A 23,362-nucleotide genomic window follows, 5' to 3' on the forward strand; every position below is an offset into this window, starting at 1 on the left:
CTCTCGGGAATGTATAGATGGGGTCAAAATATTACCAGTACTTCATTACCAGTACTTTTTTTCCTGAAAGTCTTCGTAACCAAGTTACGGGCCCTCGAAGTTACAAAATGAAAAATGTTTTTCTTTGATAACTTTTCAAGTGAATATTCAAAATCATCCAAATTTTGGTAATTGACTAAACAAATGAATTCCTTCGATGAACTTTCATGCAGGAGTCAGTTGTTTTGCTACAAAGTCAGGAACGGACTACCCCCGATGGTCCACACCCCAAAACTTTGAAATGACAGATATTTTTCAATATTTTTCAACAAATTAAGGTTACTTGGGCAATTTTATGAATAAAAGTACTCATGTGGAAAGTCGATAGGAGCAACGAGTCTTGATAAAAATGTAGTTCTACTCGATGACATCAAACCCGCTCGTCCACCATTATTTGAAATGAATAATTATCAAAGCAGAAATAATAATGATAACGTTAATTCAACAACATTTATCCTGAGATGTCTACCATTATTCGAAAATATTAGTTTTTAAGGAAAATGGAAATGATAGGTAAAATGTTCATAACGAATTTTTATAATGCAAACACGTTCAACTAACGAAACTCAGGAGCCTCAAGAGCAAACAGAAATGAAAAATCCGCTACAGAAACTGCTCGATATGACCACCTTCTTTCTCTATACATTTTCTTAGTCTGCGAAGACACCCTCTCTGTACTTGAAATAGCATTCCAGGGTCGTTTCGTATGGCTTCACAATGTAATGTTATTCTATTCAACAATGCATCTCTTGTGTGAATAGGTGTAGCGTAAACAAGGCTTTTTAGATGCCCCCACAGAAAGAAATCCAATGAATTTAAATCCGGAGACCGCGATGGCCATGAATATGGCCCACCTCTACCAATCCATCTATTGTGGAAAATATGGTTCAGATTGTCACGCACAATCAAACTAAAATGAGGAGGAGCGCCATCATGCATAAACTACATATCTCTTCGGGTTTGCAATGGAACATGTTCCAAAAGTCCATTCAAATCGTTCTGAATGAACTCCAAATAACGTTCTCCATTCAATTGGTCCTGTAGAACGAATGGTCCTATAAGATGGTTTCCTATGATACCAGCCCAAACATTCACGTTGAATTTCCGTTGGTGTTTGGTTTGCAATATCCCATGGGGATTTTCTTCGGCCCATATATGGAGATTATGAGAGTTGATAACTCCATGTCTACTGAAACCTGCTTCAAAAGGTTTTTTTGTCAACATCTGTGAAAGAAATGGAACATAATTATTCCCTGAATATTTTTCACCTGATCATGTGCAGCCGTTTTTGTAGTTCATTCGTTTGCTTTTTATTAGTATAGTAAATATTTTTTCCGATGTGCGTTTTTTCAGCTAAATTTAGATTCGTGTTGAAGAATTTCTCCCATAAAATTATAATTATCAGTGAAACTCCTCAACAGTTTAGCTGTGAAGAAGAATTTGAAACATTCGAATGTTGAGTTTCATGAGATTCAGATAACTAATCAACACGAAACGTGATTATTCCACACGTATTATGTACATACAAAATATGGAATGAATTCGATATTTCATAGTAGAGTAGCTTGTTAGTTTAAAAACACCACGAATCTACAGAACTTGATATTTCTTTTGAAAAAATATCTGCTATCACAATTGTGACTTAAACTTCCATATAGGTACTGTACTTTTTGTTTACGACTTCATTTTAGTATACTTTGTATTATTCCTGTTATAAATGTTGTTGAATTAACGTTATCATTATTATTTCTGCTTTGATAATTATTCATTTCAAATAATGGTGGACGAGCGGGTTTGATGTCGTCGAGTAGAACTACATTTTTATCAAGACTCGTTGCTCCTATCGACTTTCCACATGAGTACTTTTATTCATAAAATTGTCCAAGTAACCTTATTTTGTTGAAAAATATTGAAAAATATCTGTCATTTCAAAGTTTTGAGGTGTGGACCATCGGGGGTAGTCCGTTCCTGACTTTGTAGCAAAACAACTGACTCCTGCATGAAAGCTCATCGACGGAATTCATTTGTTTAGTCAATTACCAAAATTTGGATGATTTTGAATATTCACTTGAAAAGTTATCAAAGAAAAACATTTTTCATTTTGTAACTTCGAGGGCCCGTAACTTGGTTACGAAGACTTTTAGGAAAAAAAGTTATATGAAGTACTGGTGATATTTTGACCCCATCTATACATTCCCGAGAGGAAAAGAGGAAGTCCAGGGACACCCTGTATACAACATAATACATGTTGTTCGGCTTCCTGAACTTTCAGGTGAAAATATCACATGTGAGTTTTTGAATACGTTTTAATGGATGTATCGGTGAGTTCTATCATATTTTTCAGTACATCTCTTGTAATGATATCTTGGACGATAGATGTATTCGAATAATATCTGCTTGCAAATCAACATCAACAACACAACACTATATATTCCTGATGGATTCAATATTCCCTACCCTCCACTGTGCTCATGCCAATGGATCGTCATTCACCCATATCAAATTAATTATATCATGAGGGTTAATTTGCTTTATACGCGAAATGCCGAAATTCCTCTTCATTAGTGGAGAAATTCCTTTCAGCCAAATCAGTCATATATCAAATGATAATGTAGTTGAATCAGTTGTTCGAATTACTGGGTGTGAACAAAAACTGGGAAATACTAACAAGTTCATGCAGGATGTAGATATTCGAATTATATTTCTGAATCATCAAGCAGGACAGTTGAAATTTCCAATATATTCAATACACAAAAAGTGATATAAACATAATATCAATGATGATGATAATAATAATGATAATGATCCGTTGTGGAGAACGAGAAATGCCGATGCTATTGAAACTATTCAATCGCGATCCTCAGAGTCATGCAAGCTAATACACCTAATGTAGTTCTTCTCAGCCATCAGAGCAACACGATATTCATCGTGGAGTTTTCAACTCCTCTTCAGGCGAATATCGCCCAGAAGAGTAGGAAACACGAATAAAGTATGGAGATTTTCTCTTCGAACTTCGCAAAGTCTATCTAGACCACTCTGATGAGAAAGTTGTTCTGATTATCGGAATCATTAGTTCAATGATGACTTCTCTATTCTCGAATCTCAAGATCATGTAGACTTGCCGCACGAAGGCAGACATCTCGGCTAGAAAATGGAGAAGGCTGTCATTCTTGGTGAGTTGGAATATTCAAAGCCTTTGATAATGTTGTTTAGTATGAATTTCAGAAAATAATTATGGAAAACTTAATGTTCCTGAATTGGGACCGTAATTATATCAGAAAATGCTGATCTTCGCTAATCTCTGCCAGACTTGTAATCAGGAAGGTATTATTGATTTTATCAAAAACTTTGCTGAAATCCATATGAATCTCATCTACTTGGATCGTGTTATCTATTATCTTGAATAAGTAATATGCCAACTCCATCAAATTTGTAATAATGGATCTGAAGAGAGAGAGCATGTATTTGTTGTTTTTCATTATTTGATTTTTCTTGTAACCTAAAATGAAAGTACATGCATGTTTTTTTGTTTTTTACGAAAAGTATGGTGTATTTATTATTTTTTCATATTATTTCGAACTTGTGATGTTACTAATGCTCCGTCTATGCGTGGGTTTTTATCGATGGATGAATAAATAAGTGGATCATCATTCAAATTCAACACATTCATCTAATAATTCACATTACATCTTAACATTAGGCAAAGAAAACTTTCTGGATATTTGAAATAGTCCACATTGATTAGTTGTTCAATATCTGCCCCATACCCCCTGTGATTGTAAATACTTGCTCATGAATTGACTCTGATAACCTTGCTTCAAATAATGCTATTGGTGTCGCCTTTTCGGAACTCACACAATTTTTTAATACTAATTCTCGCTAGTCTCCGGAATATTATAAAATATTTCCATTGCCTGACCCGCAATGCTATAACTAGGTCAATGACCGTTCTTCTTCTGTCCATTTATTGGCATCAACTACTACCTCAAATTGTCTGCGGTACATGTCCATCAGATATCGGAGATATCCATTAGATATTGGATCCTGCCAGTCATATTTTTGAGCACCTTCCTACGAAGGACACGGCCTACCAGTCCAAATCCCCAACTCCCAGGGGGTACTAGTGGGATAGTCCAATTCAAGTGGTGGGGCATTGCCAGTATCTGTATCCTAAGAAGACTTACATGATGACTGATCATCGCGTGTTAGGAGTTCAAGTGCTTTACTTCATGATGTGCTTGATGTTGTGTAGGAAGACGGGTATCCTCTGGCCAAGCGGAACCGGTTGGTTGATCATGTGGTTTGCTCAAGTAAACGTTTCCATTCGTTCAGTTCCTCTATAAGCCGCTCCTTATTGTTGCGTAAGAAAAAAATTGATAGCTTTTTTTGCGTTTTCTGAATTGTATAAATATTTTTGAATGCATCTATCTTTCCCATTTTTCCCATTTATAGGTTCGTCTCGAATATAGAATCATTGTTATCGTCTACTTTTTTTTTAAACAGTTGCTGTTGCCAATTTATATTCTTCTCAGATTGACAAAACACCCCCTTTTGTGCTAACATTTTTATTTGGATGAATAAATTTTGCTATGATCGTTCATCCTAAACGCAATTCTCTACAGTAAGATCCATCCCACCTCTGATTACAGTATCCCAGATTCGTTCCAAACAACAATGAATAATGGATGAAATTGCCTTTGTTCTGGAGAACAAACATCCAGAAAATTAAAGGCATCATATTTCAGTTCGGCCTGAAAGTAGGTATATAATCTTGTAATTAAATTAGAGTGGTATTGTGTAATGTATTTTAAAATAAAGCTTTTCTAATTATACAGCTAAGAAGCCGCGTCGGGAAGGCGAAAACGTAATCAGGAGAAGAAACGAGGCACCAGCCATTATGCACCAACAATAACCGCGAGGGGATCGAAAGGTGCGGGGGAAAACGGCCTCTTTTCTGTTGTGAAGATTTGTCTAGTTAAATTAGCCGTTGGTTTAATTAAAATAGTTGCAGCCAGAATGAGGAAAGTGATGAAAACAGCTCTTACAGCAAAACGGCTATGTGTGCTCGAACTGGGCCTTCTTAATTTCCGTCTTTGAAATCATCTCGAGGAATTACGGGGGCTATTGAACAAGAACTAGATATATTTTCACCTCAGTTTAATATTCAGGAAAATTTACGTTGGACGCCAATTTGTTTAACACTAACTGGTTGACGCCAATTTTATTCTCTTCTACTCTGAAATTCAAACTGAAAAGAACTTTGAATGTTGAAATAAAAGATACACATTCTGTCAATCGGTTGCTGAGTTTGATACGGTAGGGCGTGTATAAGTTTTCACAATTAGGGTAGTTGGCATGCACAATTAAATTTCTTTGAAAATTATGTTACAGTATTGGGCGCCAAAACGTAGTCAAAAGATGAATAGATAGCACGATAAAATATTTATTCAAACGATAGTCAATAATATAATACCCTTGCTAGTTGGTCAGGTTAATGAAAATAATAGAATGTTGGCTGAAGGCTAGTGAATGAAATAATGAGCTGTAACGCTCAGCTTCATAAGGCTGAAGGTTAATGTAAACGATCTTCCAACAAGGACTTTCGAACTTTGACAATTATTAACGGCCATCTTGTTGGAGCTTAATCTCTCAAATTAGTTGTCATTTATTCAGAGTATTTTGCCAAATCATCTTGGACGGATATAGCATTCAACAAATGTGGTGGATAATATTGAGTCCACTGGTTCAATAAACGATCTATCAACACCCGTACGTTAACGAATAGCAAGATCTGCCGATATCATCGCCGATGTCTGTGAGTGTATGCAGGAGAATCTGAGGCAGTCGATTTCGCGTCACTCACAAGAACTTGGCCTGCACCCGTACTAAATTAAACTGACCCAGGAACTGGAGTAAAAGACCATATACAACCACGTGTATTCGCTGAATGGGCTCTGGAGCAGTTGGCATCTGTCCCTAATTTTCATCGAAAAATCATCTTCAGCAATGAGGCACATTCCTGTATTGATGGGTACGTCAACAAACAAAATTTTCGAATTTGGGACGATACCAAATCAAATCAAATCAAAATATGCTTTATTGTCTGAAGATTCATATCTTATTGACAAAGCTTGGTTGAAATAATTGAATAAAAAAAACAAACAAAATTACACACATTAGCTATCACTACTTAGTTATATATGTCTGTCTGTTTATCCGTTAAACAGCTGTCGCACCCCTACGAACGACAACCCTCAGAAGTCGAAGCTAAGGATCAACGAGGTCTTAACGTGTGATTCCTAACACGGGTTGGACGATAGCAAGTGAAGATCGATCGTTCAGACTAGGGCTTGAACCACCGACCAACACGGCAGTCAATTCGAGTGAGTGAACAAAGCACCCACGCCGAACCGCTTGGCTACCGACCGACCATAAACCATAAACTATACAATAATATACAATTTCAAGTAGATACTGAACATATGTATATGTAACAAAATAGGACATAAAAAGATAACAGCAACAGTTTGTATTTACTTAGCACAATACAACACTTTAGGAAAATAGCCAGTAATAATGTATTTCAAAAATTTCCAATATTGATTACATGAACTGTATTGAGAGTCAGACACAAGTCAATCAATCAATCAATCATGCTTTGTTGTCCAAGAAATGTTTATTGACGAAGCTATTGAAACTTTGTGAAGTCAACAATGTTGAAGTTTTTTTAAAAAATATTAAAAGTATGATATACAGTGAACAATCATTCTAAGTTCAAAAAATGTATATATACGAATACTCATAAAAAAATAATATATATACCATTAATAAATAAATCGTTACAGATATGTAAGCATCTGAAATACTGAGATTTAAAATACATCATCGTAATATTCCTTTAAGTCATAGTAGGTTTTGCAGAAGTACTCCTTCAACCAATAAGTATCTGAGAGCCCTTTTTTGTAGAACGAATACTGAATTTAGTAGTTGCTGACAACAAAAGCCCCAAAAGGCAATTCCATATCTCAAGTGCGACTCTACCAAGGAAAAATACACAGTTCTGGCTGAGGATTAATTGAGTTCGTTAGAAACAACTCGAACTGCATAGCAGCCAGATGCTATTTTTTTGCATAAATTTGTAATATGCTCATCAAATTTTAATTCATCATCTATAATTACCCCTAAAAATTTTGTGTCAGTTTTGTTAACTATAGCGCGATTTTCTATAAGTAAGTCATCAAAATTGAGTTTGAATCAAACTATGTTTGTTTTATTTGTGTTGGAACATAAGGAGTTTGAATCACACCACTGTTTAACCCTATAGACATCCAGGGTTATGATGTCTCTGAGATCATCTTCATTCATCCCACGCCAGAGGATCGTGGTGTCATCCGAAAAAGTGTGAACTTTCCTTCAATATCAATGGTTACCAGATCATTCAGATAAAGCCGAAAAAGGAAAGGACGCAGAACCGAACCTTGTGGTACACCTGATGAATTAATTCCCAATATGTGATGTATTTCTTCGGATGAAATTCAAGAGCGTCCAATGCATCCCAAAAAAGTTACTGTTTGACATGGATTTTGTGCTGGCGACATCATCGGTTAAATTCTGCCTGATTCATGGAAAATTAGACATTTGAATTATGTTATATTCCACACATAATGATATCAATAGATCTTTCAATCGGATAAAAAATTTTGATCATATCTCACATACACTTTGTTTTATTCAAATTTGAAGATGGAAGCGCTAATAAAGAGTGAAACAAAATATAGGTACTGGAACTAGTTGATAGTAATCTCAATACCTGATATAATACTATCTAATTTATTAAGTTTGAAGCTTTGTAAAGCTCCAGTAGGACCTTCGAACATACTCTGTGGCTGCTAGGCTCTATCGAAAATAGAGGCAAACATCACAATATTTCCTGATAGTTTGGAAATGTTGAAGAAAGGTTAGAAACTATTCCTTCTAGACACAAACAAAAAATGTCTGATTCATTCAGTCCTCTGGATTCAATTGAAAGCAGTATATGACAGAAGAAATGAATGTTCAAATACCGTTTTTCTATAAATTATCAATTTTGGGAGGAACCAATTAAATTTTGTCACAGTTTCAAATGACAGTTATGCCCACACCAGTGAGGAAAATTGAATGAAAAACAGAAATAATCGAATATCCCTTGTATACCCACCGAGAAGAAAGTTCTTAATTTCCGTCTTGTGAATGATTATTTGCAGTAATTATCGCACCACGTCGTTGTCATACTCGAAATGACAGCTGCAATTACGTGACGGCGTGAATTTAATGTGCGTGCTGAAATAATTGAATTTGGCAAACGCGCTTAAATTAACAACCACCGCATTCGAATTGGCGATGTCTATGTCTATTTGCCGTGCATTTGTCAGCGAAGAAAGTCAATGCCCGATTTGATTTTTCCCACATTAAAAGCAATATCACCTCATTTCACCCAATATTCCAAACAGTGGCGAACAAGAGAATGAATGTCATCATCAGTTCGGGGATGTGGGTTGGTTGAATATGGACAACATACCACAACATAAAACTTTTTAACAACCAACTTTAACAAACAACAACCACTCCCGTGGGGTATCTAAGTGATCATTGGGTCCGAGAATCATGTGCCCTGAGTTAGCAGCTTTCTGCATCTGTCCGGCTAAGATTTCTGGCTTAGTGCGACAAGCCATTATAATTTTGAGATTCGAGAGTAGAGAGGACATCATTCCACCAAGGACTCCAATAATCGAAACAACATTCTTGACAAAGTGGTCTTGATACAGCCTGCAGAATTCGAAGAGAAAATCTCCATATTTTATTCGTTTTTCCTCCTGTTTTCGGACGATATTCGTCTTGTCAGAAGCTGAAAACTCCACGACAAATATCGTTATTATTATTATTAAATATAATTTTTCATATTTGACACATTGTTAATATCTCAAGAAATGCCAACTTCTGCGGTGTATTTGCAACAACCTCACTTATTTGTTTCTAAGAAAAAGTAATAGTATTATTGATGATATACATAATAGAAATGTTGACTATACCCAACATTTGAGGCAACGTCAAAACTACCCCACTAGATGTACAACACTTTTTGAAACAAAAGCGCATCCCAGCATTCCCCAGTGTATAGACTACTCAATATGAATTTTTCATAGGCCTATACAAGGCGTGCTGAAAGTCATTTTTTCCAATTTGTAATGCACTTAACTAATTAGATGCGTTCGTGTATGCTAATGACTAGTATAAATAAAGCCGGACACCATAGTGGTCATGTTACGGAGATGTTCAGATGTTTTGTTTGAAATATTAATAACGGCGAGCATGTCTGCATACGTCTAGAGTCGTTGACTTTTTCGGTAAAATGTTTGTTCTGCGGCTAATGTGATTACTCTGATGTAGTAACTTTCTGTTTGAGTACGAACATGAAAATTAACTTTCGTTCACTTAGATCTTAAATGGAGTTCAAATGGTCCGTATATGTATAGTCGAAGTAACCGATATAGTAATCCTAAAGGCGTCAGCGAAGTCAAAGCCAAAAAAAACCAATATTATGGCCTGATCTTTGTTATGAATCCCTATATGCATTCCATCGAGAGGGTTACACTGAATCATTTGAGTAAAAAAAATGTTTCCGATCTCGTTCAGTTTTTGACAAACAGAAATTTATATATATTGACATAATAAGGACGGGACTACCCTATTCATTATTGATTAATATAAATGATATTTATTTTTATGATATCGGGTATGTTTTCCATATGTTCTTATTGTAGATTTTCGTTGATCTACATTTTATCGCGAGAAACTGCCTCAGGAAAAATTTTAATATTAGGGGCTGAATCCCCGTTGCAGTCTATTAACTTTCATAAATCTCCAAGTGGAATCTATTCAGAGTAACATTGTTCATCACTTGATATATTTAGTTTTCACCGATTTCGTCAGGTTTTTGGTGGAGAGGCGTTAAGTATCGGAGAAAATAGGGGTGAGTTTACCCTTTTTTATTTTGCTTAAGCCTGAGTAGTGACTATTTGATATTTTAGTAAGGCTCATTCTTACTACTTTTCTATTTGCGATTCTAGTCGATCTCAGCAGGTTCTTGCCGAACTGATCGCGATTTGAGTGTTGAAATTCGATATTGGTGAAGTTATAATTACTTAAAATTTTTGTAATTTGTTTAAAATGTGGCGTCCTTGGACAAGTACCAATAGTAATAACGAGGGTGATAATAACGCAGACTTTTTTCTGTGTAGTGATTCCAATAGCGCTGGTGAACAATGCGAAAAAGAGATACAAGTGAATAAGATTCGGATGTACTTGAATATTGAAACACAGAGAGTGTGTTTCAATATATATGAGAATTTTCATATCAAGTTTGGTTTCGAGGAAAAAATATTACAAGCAACATCAGATTTGACTGAAATTCCTTTCTCACTGTAGTGCGAGTAAGTAGTATTCAGAAGAATTTTCAATCATCACTCTGTTATTTGAATTCTTACTTTCCCACTCATCTATATAAACGAAATATTTATAAATATATATATATATATATATATATATATATATATATATATATATATATATATATATATATATATACATATATATATATATATATATATATATATATATATATATATATATATATATATATATATATATATACATCTGAATATGTAATGATATACAGGGCGTTCCATTTTAAAAAATGGAATTTTGGTCTGTAGCACCTACACCAAACACCCTGTATATTTAAAAATTATATCAAAATATAGCTCTCATGAACTCCTAAAACTTTTGTATGAAATATTTTGTGTATCTCCTTCAACAAACCAGATATTGCCTGTCACATAAAATGTGGGACACCCGGTATATATATATTGATTTCAATTTAAGAGCCACCGGTATACAGCTGTTTCAGCCTATTGGGCATCGTCAGTACCGGGCAGGCGGTCCTCGATTGAAGACAAAATGAGAAAAAACCAAGAAAGTACTTGATAAGAATAGCTGCGTAAACGCAAGCGAAACATAAGTGGAACCACCATTTTCATGGAATTATTTTCCAGCAGCTTAACTGCTGGAAATAGAATCATAATAGTTATTATGATTCTTATATAATCAGAAATTAGTTAGCTCCCTAACTATTTTATTAAAGGTAGGGGGCACTATATCTTTTACTTGAACTATACAAAGTGAATTTTGTTTCGAAAATAGGAGCTGAGAAAAATTACTATTTACTGTTTTTTACGGCCTTGAACTGCAAATCTATACCCAGCATTCTCATGAAAACCTTATCCACTCCCTGTAACTCGGACGAGTGGTTGAAAATAAAAATGTTTGAAAAGAACATGTCGATTTCCTGAGAAGTCAATTTTTACTACAAAATTCATACCCGAAATATTGTCTGAATTGATTTTTGGAAGAACAAAAGTCGTTTTTGGCATGCATGGGTTTCACTTGCTTGAAATTGAAAAAAATAACTAATCCAGAGGTATAAAGAAAATTATTGAATTTGCACAGAAATGTTATTAATTAATAAATATCAATTTCGTCTTTCTTGAAATTGTACTCTATTGTATATTTTTTATATTGGAAGGTGTATTGGTGTATTTTTTTGAGAGATTATTACACTCATACCGTACGTCTCCGGAGAAAATAAACAGTCCGTAAGAAAAGTACATACACATAATCAGCATGACCTTACGATAACAAATTCACAACTAAACGTATTTCAATATCCAAAAGAAATTATTTAGCGATTCCTATTGATTTTATCTCTAGAAATGGTGGTATCATTTATAGGATCCGTTTGTACTATCTTCCAGTAAACTGTGTTCTTGTCATTTCATAACAAGATATTACGATGTGGGTTTAGGAAAAAAACTCCAATGAAACTAACAGACATTACTGAGCTGCATATATTAGTTGTTTCAAAAGTTTTTGTCTGTTTTTATGAGAACTACTTCAAACTGTAATATTCAATTCATTCGAAATAAGCGTCATTTGACACAAGTTGAATAATTCCGTCAACATAAAAATTGTGTGATCGAGATTAGATGCAGTCGACGAAGGCCATTTTTGCCTGGTTTTGATTAGCGAAGATTCTACCTGTAAGAAAGTTATCGAAGTGCTTGAAAAGATGATAGTCGGTTGGCGAGAGGTCTATGGAATATAGTGTGTGAGGCAGAACTTCGACACTCAATTCGTTTAATTTCCGGAACGTGATTTGTGAAAGGTACGGACCGGCGTTCGTTGTCATAAAGCAGGATCGAACCTCTTCAGTTGACCAGTGACGGCTGCTGCTGACGCAATTTTCGGTTCATTTGGTCGATCTCCCCACAATAGGACTCTGCTGTGATGGTTTGAACAGGTTGCAGTAAGTTATAGTAATTCACGCCAGAGGCTGATCACCATACAGTAACCATGGTCTTTTTTTGATCGGTTTTCGCCTTTTGGGAGCGTCTGGGTGACTCATTCAACCACTGACCTGAACGACTCCTGTTGTCGTAGAAGATCCACTTTCCATCACATGTGACGATCCGATCCAGAACTGTATCGTTTTGGTTGCGCAATAGCAAATAAGAACAGATTTCATAACGTGACAAATTTATGTCGATCATTCGAGCTTTTTGACCCCTATCTTACGTTTTAAACCATCAAAAACTGCATAGGAGCTGACACCCACTTCTTCCTCCATCTCACGTACGGTTTGTGATGGCTCAGTCTTCACTAGGGTCCTCAAATCCTCGTCCTGGATTACTGTAGGTCGCAGTGTTGCCACAAGCCATTTTTTCATCGAGGTAGATTTCTAGAAGGGAACGGGGTAGAACCGTGGTGGATCCACATTCACATGATGATACCAATCACAGTGACTCATTAACGTACACCTATGATTGTCGTGATGATAAATTTGACTATCGTAATCAAAAATATGTCAAATGTCATTGCATTCAAATTTGGGATCGATATGTTTCCAAACCATTTATCGAAAATATTAGCTTCCATGTTCTTATGATAGTCAGCATTGCCGTCCATATCCTTTACTTCCTCCGCAATGCATAATGATTATTCGCGATCCTTTGTTTGCAGGCTTGTTTGGCGTACACATTCTCGAACCATTAGTCCACCCTTTCGCAACTGTGTCGTTAATGCCATACCAAGTTCCGTCCAAATAGAAAATTTGCCGTTATTCTTGTCTATATTTAGTTATTCGTTCTAAGCATTTATTAAGCAATTCTACTATTCTTTTGTTTTCCATAACTGCTTGACGTTTGCTAATTATTTTAAATCTAAATCCTAGTTCCTTTATCCAATTCTGGAAAGTTTTGTCACAGCAGCTCACGTTATAGCCGGAAGTATTCAATTTATTCCTCATGATTTCAATCTCATTGATTTTTTAACAGTCGTATATTGTTTTTTCAATGATTTTATTGGATGAAGATCTAAAGGTTTTGGTAACCCTGTATCACATCGCGTCTTGCGTCCATAAGGTTTGTTTTTGACTATTTCACGTACAGTTGAGAAAGGAATTTCGGTCAAATCTGATGTTGCTTGTAACAGTTTGTTTCTCTCGAAACCAAACTTGAGATGTAGATTCTTATATACATTGAAACATACTCTCTGTATTCCAATATTCAAATGCATCCGATTCTTATTACCTGGTATCTCTTTTTCGCATTGTTCACCATCGCTATTGAAATCACTACACTGGAAAAAGTCTGCGTTGTTATCACATTCGTTATTACTATTAGTACTTGTCCAAAGACACCACATTTTAAATAGATAACAAAAATTCTAAGTAAATATAATTGCACCAATATCGAATTTCAACACTCAAATCGCAATCAGTTCCTGAACTGAACACGACGGCGATAACCAAAGGCCGCATTCCATGATTTCTATTCGTCACCGTAACATGACTTCAAATTTAATTTTATGACTCTTCAGCAAATCACAAAACTCGGTAAGTAAAAATTATCCAATACGAAACGCCAAGTGTATAGTCCACACATAGAAATGCTGCCGGTTCATTTCTATATGTTGGTTTTTATGACCTTTGAGGGTGCCGACCACTTTAATAGTGTACAATATCGGTTACTCAGATTATACATATAACTACATTTACATCACAGACTGAGATTTCACATAATATTAACATTTCTACATTTACGTTCTCAACTTTAACTAAAAATGTCGAATGTCATGTAACAAACATCAAATTAACATCAACAACGCGGTAGATTCAAAATCAAACCTAAATATTTGTTCATTTTTTCAATTTTTATTATACATTTTTTTGCTTTATATCTGAGCGGGGTAGATTTACTTGAGGGGAGCGAGAGGCTGAAATTGAGTTCAAGAGGGGTAGAACTACCCCGTACGGGTTAGCTGTGACAACAGTGGTAGGTCGACAACGTCGGGGTTCATACTCGAGGCTAAAATTTGCGGCACCAAATTCTGTAAACTAGCGTCTAACAGTACGTTTATTAACATCACCATTACCAAATGCCTGGTTAATTTTTAGGGCTGTTTCAGCAGCGCTTTGGTTCAATTTGAATTCGTAGAGAAAAATTGGTCGAATATCGTTTAACGACATAATATAGTATATAGTATGAGCTTGAAAGAGGCAGCAATACATTAAAATTTGGAAAAAATACGGCAGTACCAATGCAAGGAGTACAACATTCTCTGTCGACCAGTAGAAAACAACTATTTATTGAGATAGAGCTACAAAAACACATGACATTGACACAAACAGAACTTTTGCAACATCCTAATATCTACGACAAATTTTTAAGGAGTTGATCTAATCTAATTTCGCTACAACGAAACTTACCTAAAACTATACAATCTGATTATTTTGAGCTACGTGAAATCTCTCAAATTCCTCCACTAGGTTTTCAAAATGAATTGAATCCAATAAAATCTCAAATGAAACTCAATATTTCTGGTAAATGGTAAATTGAAATTAGATAGCAACTTTTGAAAGATAAACGCCCATATAACTCTATCCAATACATATATCTTTTGGTACATGTTCTTAGTGCCTCTGACTTAGCAAATTATTAGACTTTCAGATTCATCAGCGAACCCCAATTTCTAAAATTGAATATATGTATAGGTGTTTACCTTTTTTTCTCCTTTGAATTTTCGCCGTGGAATAAATGAAGACAGAAAAAAACTCTTTTTATAGTAACTTGAATGTTCCTCTAATAATGCGACTACGTATGTAGGTTATATGAGGGATTACCAAAGGCAACAAATAGCAATAAAATTGGATTTCTCACTCCGGTATCAAAGTTTACATTTTTTCCATTGTCTCCACTCTTATTTCTCTACAATCTTTGCAGACCGATGTATAGATATTTCTCTCCTGGGAATGGCAGCTTGATGAAACATATTGCTTGATTTCATTATTACCATTGATATAGTACTTCATAGAGAGTTACAATTTTATTAAAAATGGTATTGTAATGAATTGACAAAATAACCGTCCAAGGTAGAGTTGCATATTTCAGGTAGTAGTACTGAAAACCGATTCCATTCGGTAGAACTGCAACAATGAATACGACATGGTCATTCTAGCCAGCTATTATCATCATAATGCAAGTTTGATAGAAATTCATTCTGAACCCTTCAGTCCCGCTTCTGTGTCTAACAGAATTGTTTGAAGGTGCCCAATGTTGAAACGTCCTATCGACGTCGTGTGTGCTTCGAAATATCTAATACCGGGTCTGTGAAGCAAGAGTGATTATGGGTTTTTTCTTTCGATGCAATTTGGTTTTCCAATCAAACGGTTTTTTCTGGATATTGTCATCTTCTATAATCTGAGAAAAATAAACATTTTCATTCAACAACCAAATACGTCTACAAACGGTAACTCCAATCCAACAACCACTAACTCAGTAATCACATATTCAACTAACGAACGTTGTACCTTATAGTCCAAAGGTATCTGAAGAAATGAAACGAATTGTAAATATTGACCCATCTCAGTACTGGCTTGGCTTATTAACGAGAGGATTTATATTCATTTTTCCACCCATTCATCATTCATCCAAAATAATGAAAGAACTCATTTAAAAACTTAAATGAATATTTATTGTAACGAAATGGGGAAAATACTTCAGGAAAAAACTAACACTAAAATGTTAATGAAAATACAATAAATCACTTACATTATACTGTCACCCAGTAGGATCGAAGAAAAAGAGATGTGCTGCATTGCTGAAACCTTTTCTGAAGATCAATAGATACTGAATGAATTTTTCAATACGGTTTGTTCATGATCTTGACCTCCCTCAATATTTATGAAGATTTATACACTGACATTGTAACTTTGATCTTATCACTGTACTGAGGTGAAATGCTCAGTATGCAATCTTTGCAAAGTTTGCGTATTTGGAGATTGTTTTATATTTCTATGTCCTGTGATCGTATCAATTTCGATGTCTATGAACTTGGAATATTAAAAAATGGAGTTCTGAATACGAAGTGTTTTTGTTTTAGAATATTGAAGTTGAGGTTGGAACATCTTTCAATTCATATATTTACTTAAATGAATTTGAATTATTCCAAAATCCTATTACCTCAACCAACCTATTTTATCTGAACCTATGCTAATTCGAACTTATTAACGAAATTCACTGATATGTTGTATACAGCTAGCTCCGAAAATTATAAATATAAAATCTTATAAACCCAAAATCAACATTTCAGTTTTTCATTTCATTAGTTTGGACTTCCATTGTCTGATATGATATAAATTGATTTGAAGTCCCTGTAAGAATCTGTAAATTTTTTTTTAATTATCTGAAAAAATAACAATTATGAGCAAAAAAAACTGAAATTACAATAGTGAAGTAACTTGGTTTGGAATCTTTAAATTTTTAGTTTTCATTTCTTGTTAATAATTTTTTAATTTTTGTCTCATGTTAATAGTTACATTTTTCGATTTTCTGGTTGTTGCTTGTATTTTATTGGAAGTTTTTCTCTTAATATGATTATTATTTTTTCAGATATATTTTTTTATTTTTTGCAGATTTTTTCAGGGATTTCAAATCAATTTATATCATATTATACAATGGAAGTTCGAACTAATGAGATGCATCACGAAACATTGTCATCCACCTTCAAACAAACATTTTAGTTTTTTTATTACTCTAAAAATAACATGTAACATTGAGTTCAGTTAAAGCACACATTTTGGTTCATCAGTAAATGAGGCAAGTGAAAAATTTATTCATATTAAACGGTATTATTGAAAGAAATGATGTAGATAATGAACGACAAACTAAAAAATAATCCAGGTAGTAGTCATCACACCACTTTTCTCAGCAAACTACGGTATTGATGAGATGAAAAAATAATATTTTTTATCTGATCAATACCGTTGATTGCTGAGGAGAGTGGTGTGATAACTACTACGTAGAACCTTCCGAATTAGTTTTCAGGTTTCAGTACATTATTTACATCATTATTATCTTTTTTTCAATTAAACCATCCCACATGAATTTTTTTGCTTTATTTTCAAGTTTTGAGTTTCTAATTCTGCTAATCAATTCTTCCGCCATTTTGTAGCTGCGGCCATCTTGGATTTACAATGATACGGGATTCATTCAATTGTATTGTCATCAAAACTAAATGTGTGTACCAAATATCAGATCAATCTGTCAATAGAAAGGGGGTCACACTTCAATTACTTAATTCAACCCAAACAAACAAGGCAAGCTAAATAAAACCGTTTGAAAAAAATCCAATTCGAGATGTATTAGCTCAGTGGATATTTGAAAAGTTACATAGTATGAATTCTTCTATCTTTTGAATCCTTGTTTCTTTTCAGAATCCGGAGGGGATCAAGCATCGACCGCCAGAACAACCATATCTGTGTCCAGCGGAGCAACATCAGTGTCAGTCTCCACGACGCCGAACACTCTATCGACGACGGGGGCTGGAGCCCGAGAGTGTGCCGGATGCGGCAAAAGAATCGGTGACAGGTTCCTTCTCAAGGCTCTTGATCTCTTCTGGCATGAGGACTGTCTCAAGTGCGGCTGTTGTGACTGCCGACTCGGAGAAGTCGGTTCCACCCTGTATACTAAAGCTAATCTTATACTATGTAAAAGAGACTATCTTAGGTGAGTTGCTATCAGTTTATTTCTACTCTCATCACACTCCATAGAATGAATATTTGTTTTGTAACACACGTCCATTTACAAAAAAACAGCGATGTTATTGATGGGTTCAACAAACCATTTTGATTCTACAAAAGTAATGGAGACGATTAGCTGAAGTTTTATACCTAGTCTATATTAGAAAATGAATATTTCGAAATAAAATCTCGAAAAATTCATCTCTCCCAACTACCTACACTGTAGGTTCTGGTAAATGCCTGTCGGAAAACAACTACTTCCCCGGCAGTTCCAGGCTGGATATTGAAATAAATCCGACAGAAATTTATGCAGTAAACTTCACAGAGGTTGGTATCGCAGATGTTTCTTGTTTAACCAGCAGCAGAACCATGCTGAAATTATTTCGAGTAGATCCCCTACAGACTGGTTTTGAGGTATTACCTCTCATTAGTGCAGGAAAGATCCGACACAAACAGCAAAGTGCCTGAGACTTGATTATTTGTTAACTAATAACGGATCCATCTCGTGAACAAAGACACATCCCATGTACTAATACTCTAACAGGGTTCAAAAGTCCCGACACGGTTTGATGTATGTTACTTTCGGTAACATTAAAAAAATACATTGTGCTATTGTGCCATTCAAAGCATGAAAGTCTCCATATTATCATAAACTCATTATGAAGCATCTTCAAACACCATGAAATGAAAATGTATAACAGGTACCTTCTATAAAGCGTGACGGTCGGTGGTGGGTTAGACGTTTCTGAAAAACGCAACGCAGGTTTTTTTTTTATTTCACATATTATATTTCCTCACCTGTTCTATCGATCTAAAATATTTTCAGCATTGCAGCGTTGCCGCTTTCATCAAAAACTCATAGCAACTTTATATTTCACAACACTCCGTATATTACCAAATTTTTGGATTCGCTCTTTTATTATAAAACTATTTTATGAATAATGTTCTATACCTATTTCTATAGTTTTCGAAAAATAATTTTTGCTAAATATGGTCCAAAACATAACCCTAATTGAACTCAAGTACATCAGTACTCTCAATTCATGAAAAGTTAATATTTTGATGATAGTTTGAACAAACTCGCAATATTTAATGAACACCAAGAAATCGACTCTATATCATACAGGGCGTGTTGAAGTTACTTATATTTCCATTATGCATGAAAATGGTCAAAAGTTCATTTTTTCAAAGAAACCCCCTGTATATTACTCAATAAATTGAAAGATGATGGAAAGTGCTTCAAAATGATGTATCATGTACCTATACCTAAATCATACAGTTTTCTTAATAAAATCACTTCTTCTGGAAACATTATTTTTTCAATAATTTGGTTTCAGGTAGCAGTGGAATTATCAAACCAATATTAATTTGGTTACTTTTATAAGTAATTTGCAAATAGTTATCAACGGTGTTTCAAAACATCCTCCAAAATGAATGCGTTCATAAGAACGAAGTTTTTATACACGGACAGTGTGATCAAATCATTGTCAGAACTTACAGAAAATCCAACCAAATGTATCCTGAATCAACACCAATGAACGAGAGGAAGATACAAAATAATTTTCTTAACTATAGCACGAAGTTAAAAGCGCCTTCAACATTACCGAAACTTGTTACTTTGAGGACAATACTGTTAACGTTTTGGCATATCCAGAAGCGTCCATTCGCAGTGCAGAAAAAGATTTGGGTGTATCACATGCTTCAAGTACAACGAATTTTGAAAAATCACAAAATGCATTCGTATAAAACCAAAGTTCAAGCTCTCAAAGCTTGGGAATTCCTTTTAATACATTTACAGAAAAATCGGGATTTTTTGTTAAATTTAGGAGAAATGGCATTTTGAATAGAAGGAATAAATATTTCTGGGCTGATCATAATCCTCATGTGACAAAAGAAATGGGTTTTCAAGAAAAAATGGAGAGATATCTCCAAATATTAATGACGACTCTCCTCGAAAATTTGCCTTCAAAATAATATAGGAATTCGTAGTTTCAGTTTCCTAGAAACTTTACGAAATGTTTGACGGTCGTTAGTTAAGGCATTTAGGGCCGTGTGATTGGCCACCGAGATCACCAGATCTCAAGCCACTCGACTTTTTCAAGGGGGTGTTTTAAGAGAAAGGGTGTACAGTACTTCAGTGCTTACCAAAAAAGAACTGCGACGGCGAATAATGCGGTGTATTGAAGCAGCTACAAATCGCTTACAAAAGAACATTTTGAAATGTTTAGAATGTATTGGACAACATTTACATCATTTACTGTGAAAATGCGATATTTTGTTTACCATTTTGTTATTTTTAATCATCCTAATTCTGTTATTTTCTGTACTTTCACATGTTAAAGCCCAGAAAATCTTACTCTCTACCTAGAAATGCCTGATTTTTGGTACAGTGACAAAATGGTTTTGACTTTCACGGCTGAGGTTTTCAGTGTCATTGCTTTTCGAGCTTGAAAGCCGTGGATTTTTGGAATTTCTTCCTGACGTTTCGCTGGCGCGAGTGGCTAGCTTCTTCAGAGGTTTAACCATCATGGCTTGCTGTTCGATGACTACCTTTTAGGCTTCGTAAAGCGTATTTATGCCTTGTCAGGTAATCAGTTGTATTTGTACCTGAATTGGTACCTGCACTTGTACCTGTACTCGTACCTGCACTTGAACCTGGAACATTAACAATCTCGCTGCCTGTTGTCCTGTTCGTCATTCTCGAATTCCTTAAAATGGGGAAAATGGGGGAATACCTAAAAGGTATTCATCGGACAGCAAGCCATGATGGTTAAACCTCTGAAGAAGCTAGCCACTCGCGCAGGCGAAACGTCAGGAAAAAATTCCAAAGATCCACGGCTTTCAAACCCGAAAAGCAATGATTTTGGTACAGTGTTCCCCGGAAACTTTGAGCCATAGTTAATGAAATCATTCTGTAACCTTACAAACTTCCTCTCGTTCATTGCTGTTGATTCAAGATACATTTGGTTGAATTTTCTGCAAGTTCTGACAATGATTTGATCACTTTGTTCGTGTGTAATAAATAATTTCATAAAAACTTCGTGTCAATAATCGATGTTTGCATTCATTTTGAAAGATGTTCTGAAACACCGTCGATAATTATTTGTAAATTACTTATAAAAGTAACCAAACTGTTACAAACTCGATAATTCCACCTAAAACTAAATTCTCAAAATAATATGTTTTCAGAAGAAGTGACTCTATTAAGAAAACTTAATGATTTAGGTATAGGGACATGATACATCATCTTCAAGCATTTTTCATCATCTTTCAATTTATCGAGTAATATACAGGGACTTTCATTTGAAAAAAATTACTTTTGACCACTTTTATGCATAATGGAAATAATAGTAATTTAAGCACGCCCTGTATGATATGAAGTCTATTACTTGGTGTTAATGGAATATTGCGAGTTTGTCCAAACTATCTTCAAAATATCAAATTTTCGTGAATTGAGAGAACTGATGTACTCAAGTTTATTTACGGCTATGTTTTGGACCTTATTTAGCACAAATAATTTTTTATCTCGAGAACCGATAGAGATAGGTATAGGATAGTATTCACAAAAAAGTATCATAATAAAAGAGCAATTCCAAAAATGTTCTATTTGAAAAATAAAGTTGCTAGGACTTTTCGATAAAAGTGGCGGAGACGCAATGCTGAAAATATTTTGAATCGATCGAACAGGTAAGGAAATGTAAGATGTGGAATTTTCAGAAAAATACTGCGTTACGTTTACCACAAACGTCTAACCTACCATCGTCCGTGAGTCACGCTGTATAGATTGCGGTTATCCCAAAATTTCATCCAAACAACAATATCGTCCGTCACACAAATTAAAAAAAAAATATTGATATTAGATAAATCGACTGTTCCCAACTTTTCGAATTTAACTTCGGTTATTACTCGGAAAATTAATTAAAAAATCCCATTTTATTATGAGATCGCGATAGGGATGCTTCTATTCGAAGTCAATTTTGTGTAATGTAATTTTTATAGCCAGCCATACCTATAAATTTTATAGCAATCTACACGAGGAAATTGGCGTGCCCCGACAAGGCCTTATAAATATTGGGTCCATTGGATCCTCTCTAATCATCTTGAGGGTACTTCAATTTCGCAGCTACGTTGAATTACTTTTCTTGAGCTTCGAGTCTGATTGAGTTTCTATTGGCTACTATTTGAATGTTGGAAAACATTGAGAACATCGACACGTCAGATACTGTATAGTGGAAACATGTCTCATAAGAGGCTACCAGAGAATTGAAAAGATGAGAAAAACTGATTAATACAGTTCATTGTATGATTTCCACAATGAGAGGTTTTACAAAAACCGCAACACGTGTTTCGCTATATAATAGCTTATCAAGCGTAAACAGTTATAATTTGAAAGAGCTATTGTATAGCGAAACACGTGTCGCGGTTCAATATTGATTTTCATCAAGTATAGACCAGTTCTATTCAATTATTGAAGTTTCATCTACATTTCAGTTTTTTCCTGAATTCGACATTTCAAATTTTATTGTTGATTTCATTGAAGTTTTTTTGAAAACATCTGTTAAAACTTGATTTTCTTGTTAACCAGCTGTCGCCCCCAACGAACGACGACTGTCAAAAAGAGAAATTTGTGCGATATAAAGATCAACGAAGTCTTACTTTCAAACGTGCGATTACTAGCACATTCTGAATGTCATCGTCAAATATTCTATGAAAATATATTTTTGTGAAGTAAAATAATTTTCTTTGTGCAAACTACTTCGAATGTACGCAGTAACTTATCTGGGTGAAGTAAACTGTTTGCTCTTTCATAAGGTCAATTGATTCCTAATTCCATTCAAGATTTGGGTATTTTGTTTCATTTTCATTGACTTTTTCTGTATTTATGATATTACAAATTAACTTCAAGGATTCCAGAAAAGTTTGAAATTCTTATAAATATGTTGATTTCTAATTTTTCTTGGTAAAACGTAATAAACAGAAAAGGAGTTTATAGTTCTAACAATAAAAGTAAATATTGTTAAGTTATTTTCTCCCCATAATTTTCATAAAACTTTTACTATGTTTCATGTGAATTTTCAGCTTATCGGAATACAAAAAAAAATTCCTGAATGTGAAATGAACTTACCAATATTCATTTTTGTGGAAATCACT

The 23,362-nt window shown here is 34.7% G+C and overlaps 1 protein-coding gene across 5 annotated transcripts in view; it reads left to right on the forward strand.

Moving 5' to 3' along the window:
- Nucleotides 1-23,362, forward strand: part of LOC111503178 (LIM domain only protein 3) — a 458,150-nt gene that overhangs the window by 287,390 nt on the left and 147,398 nt on the right. For all 5 annotated transcript variants that reach the window (XR_012464152.1, XM_074169843.1, XM_074169846.1 and 2 more), the window contains one exon: nt 17,906-18,197. Coding sequence is in view for 4 of the 5 variants with exons in the window: in XM_074169843.1 (XP_074025944.1) it covers nt 17,906-18,197 (292 nt within the window). In the remaining variant the exon portion in view is untranslated. The remainder of the gene's footprint in view (nt 1-17,905; nt 18,198-23,362) is intronic.

The sequence above is a fragment of the Leptinotarsa decemlineata genome, unplaced genomic scaffold (assembly GCF_025532065.1).
Source record: "Leptinotarsa decemlineata unplaced genomic scaffold, Ldec_3_MD MMD2_P_RNA_scaffold_6, whole genome shotgun sequence".
Lineage (NCBI taxonomy): Eukaryota > Metazoa > Arthropoda > Insecta > Coleoptera > Chrysomelidae > Leptinotarsa > Leptinotarsa decemlineata.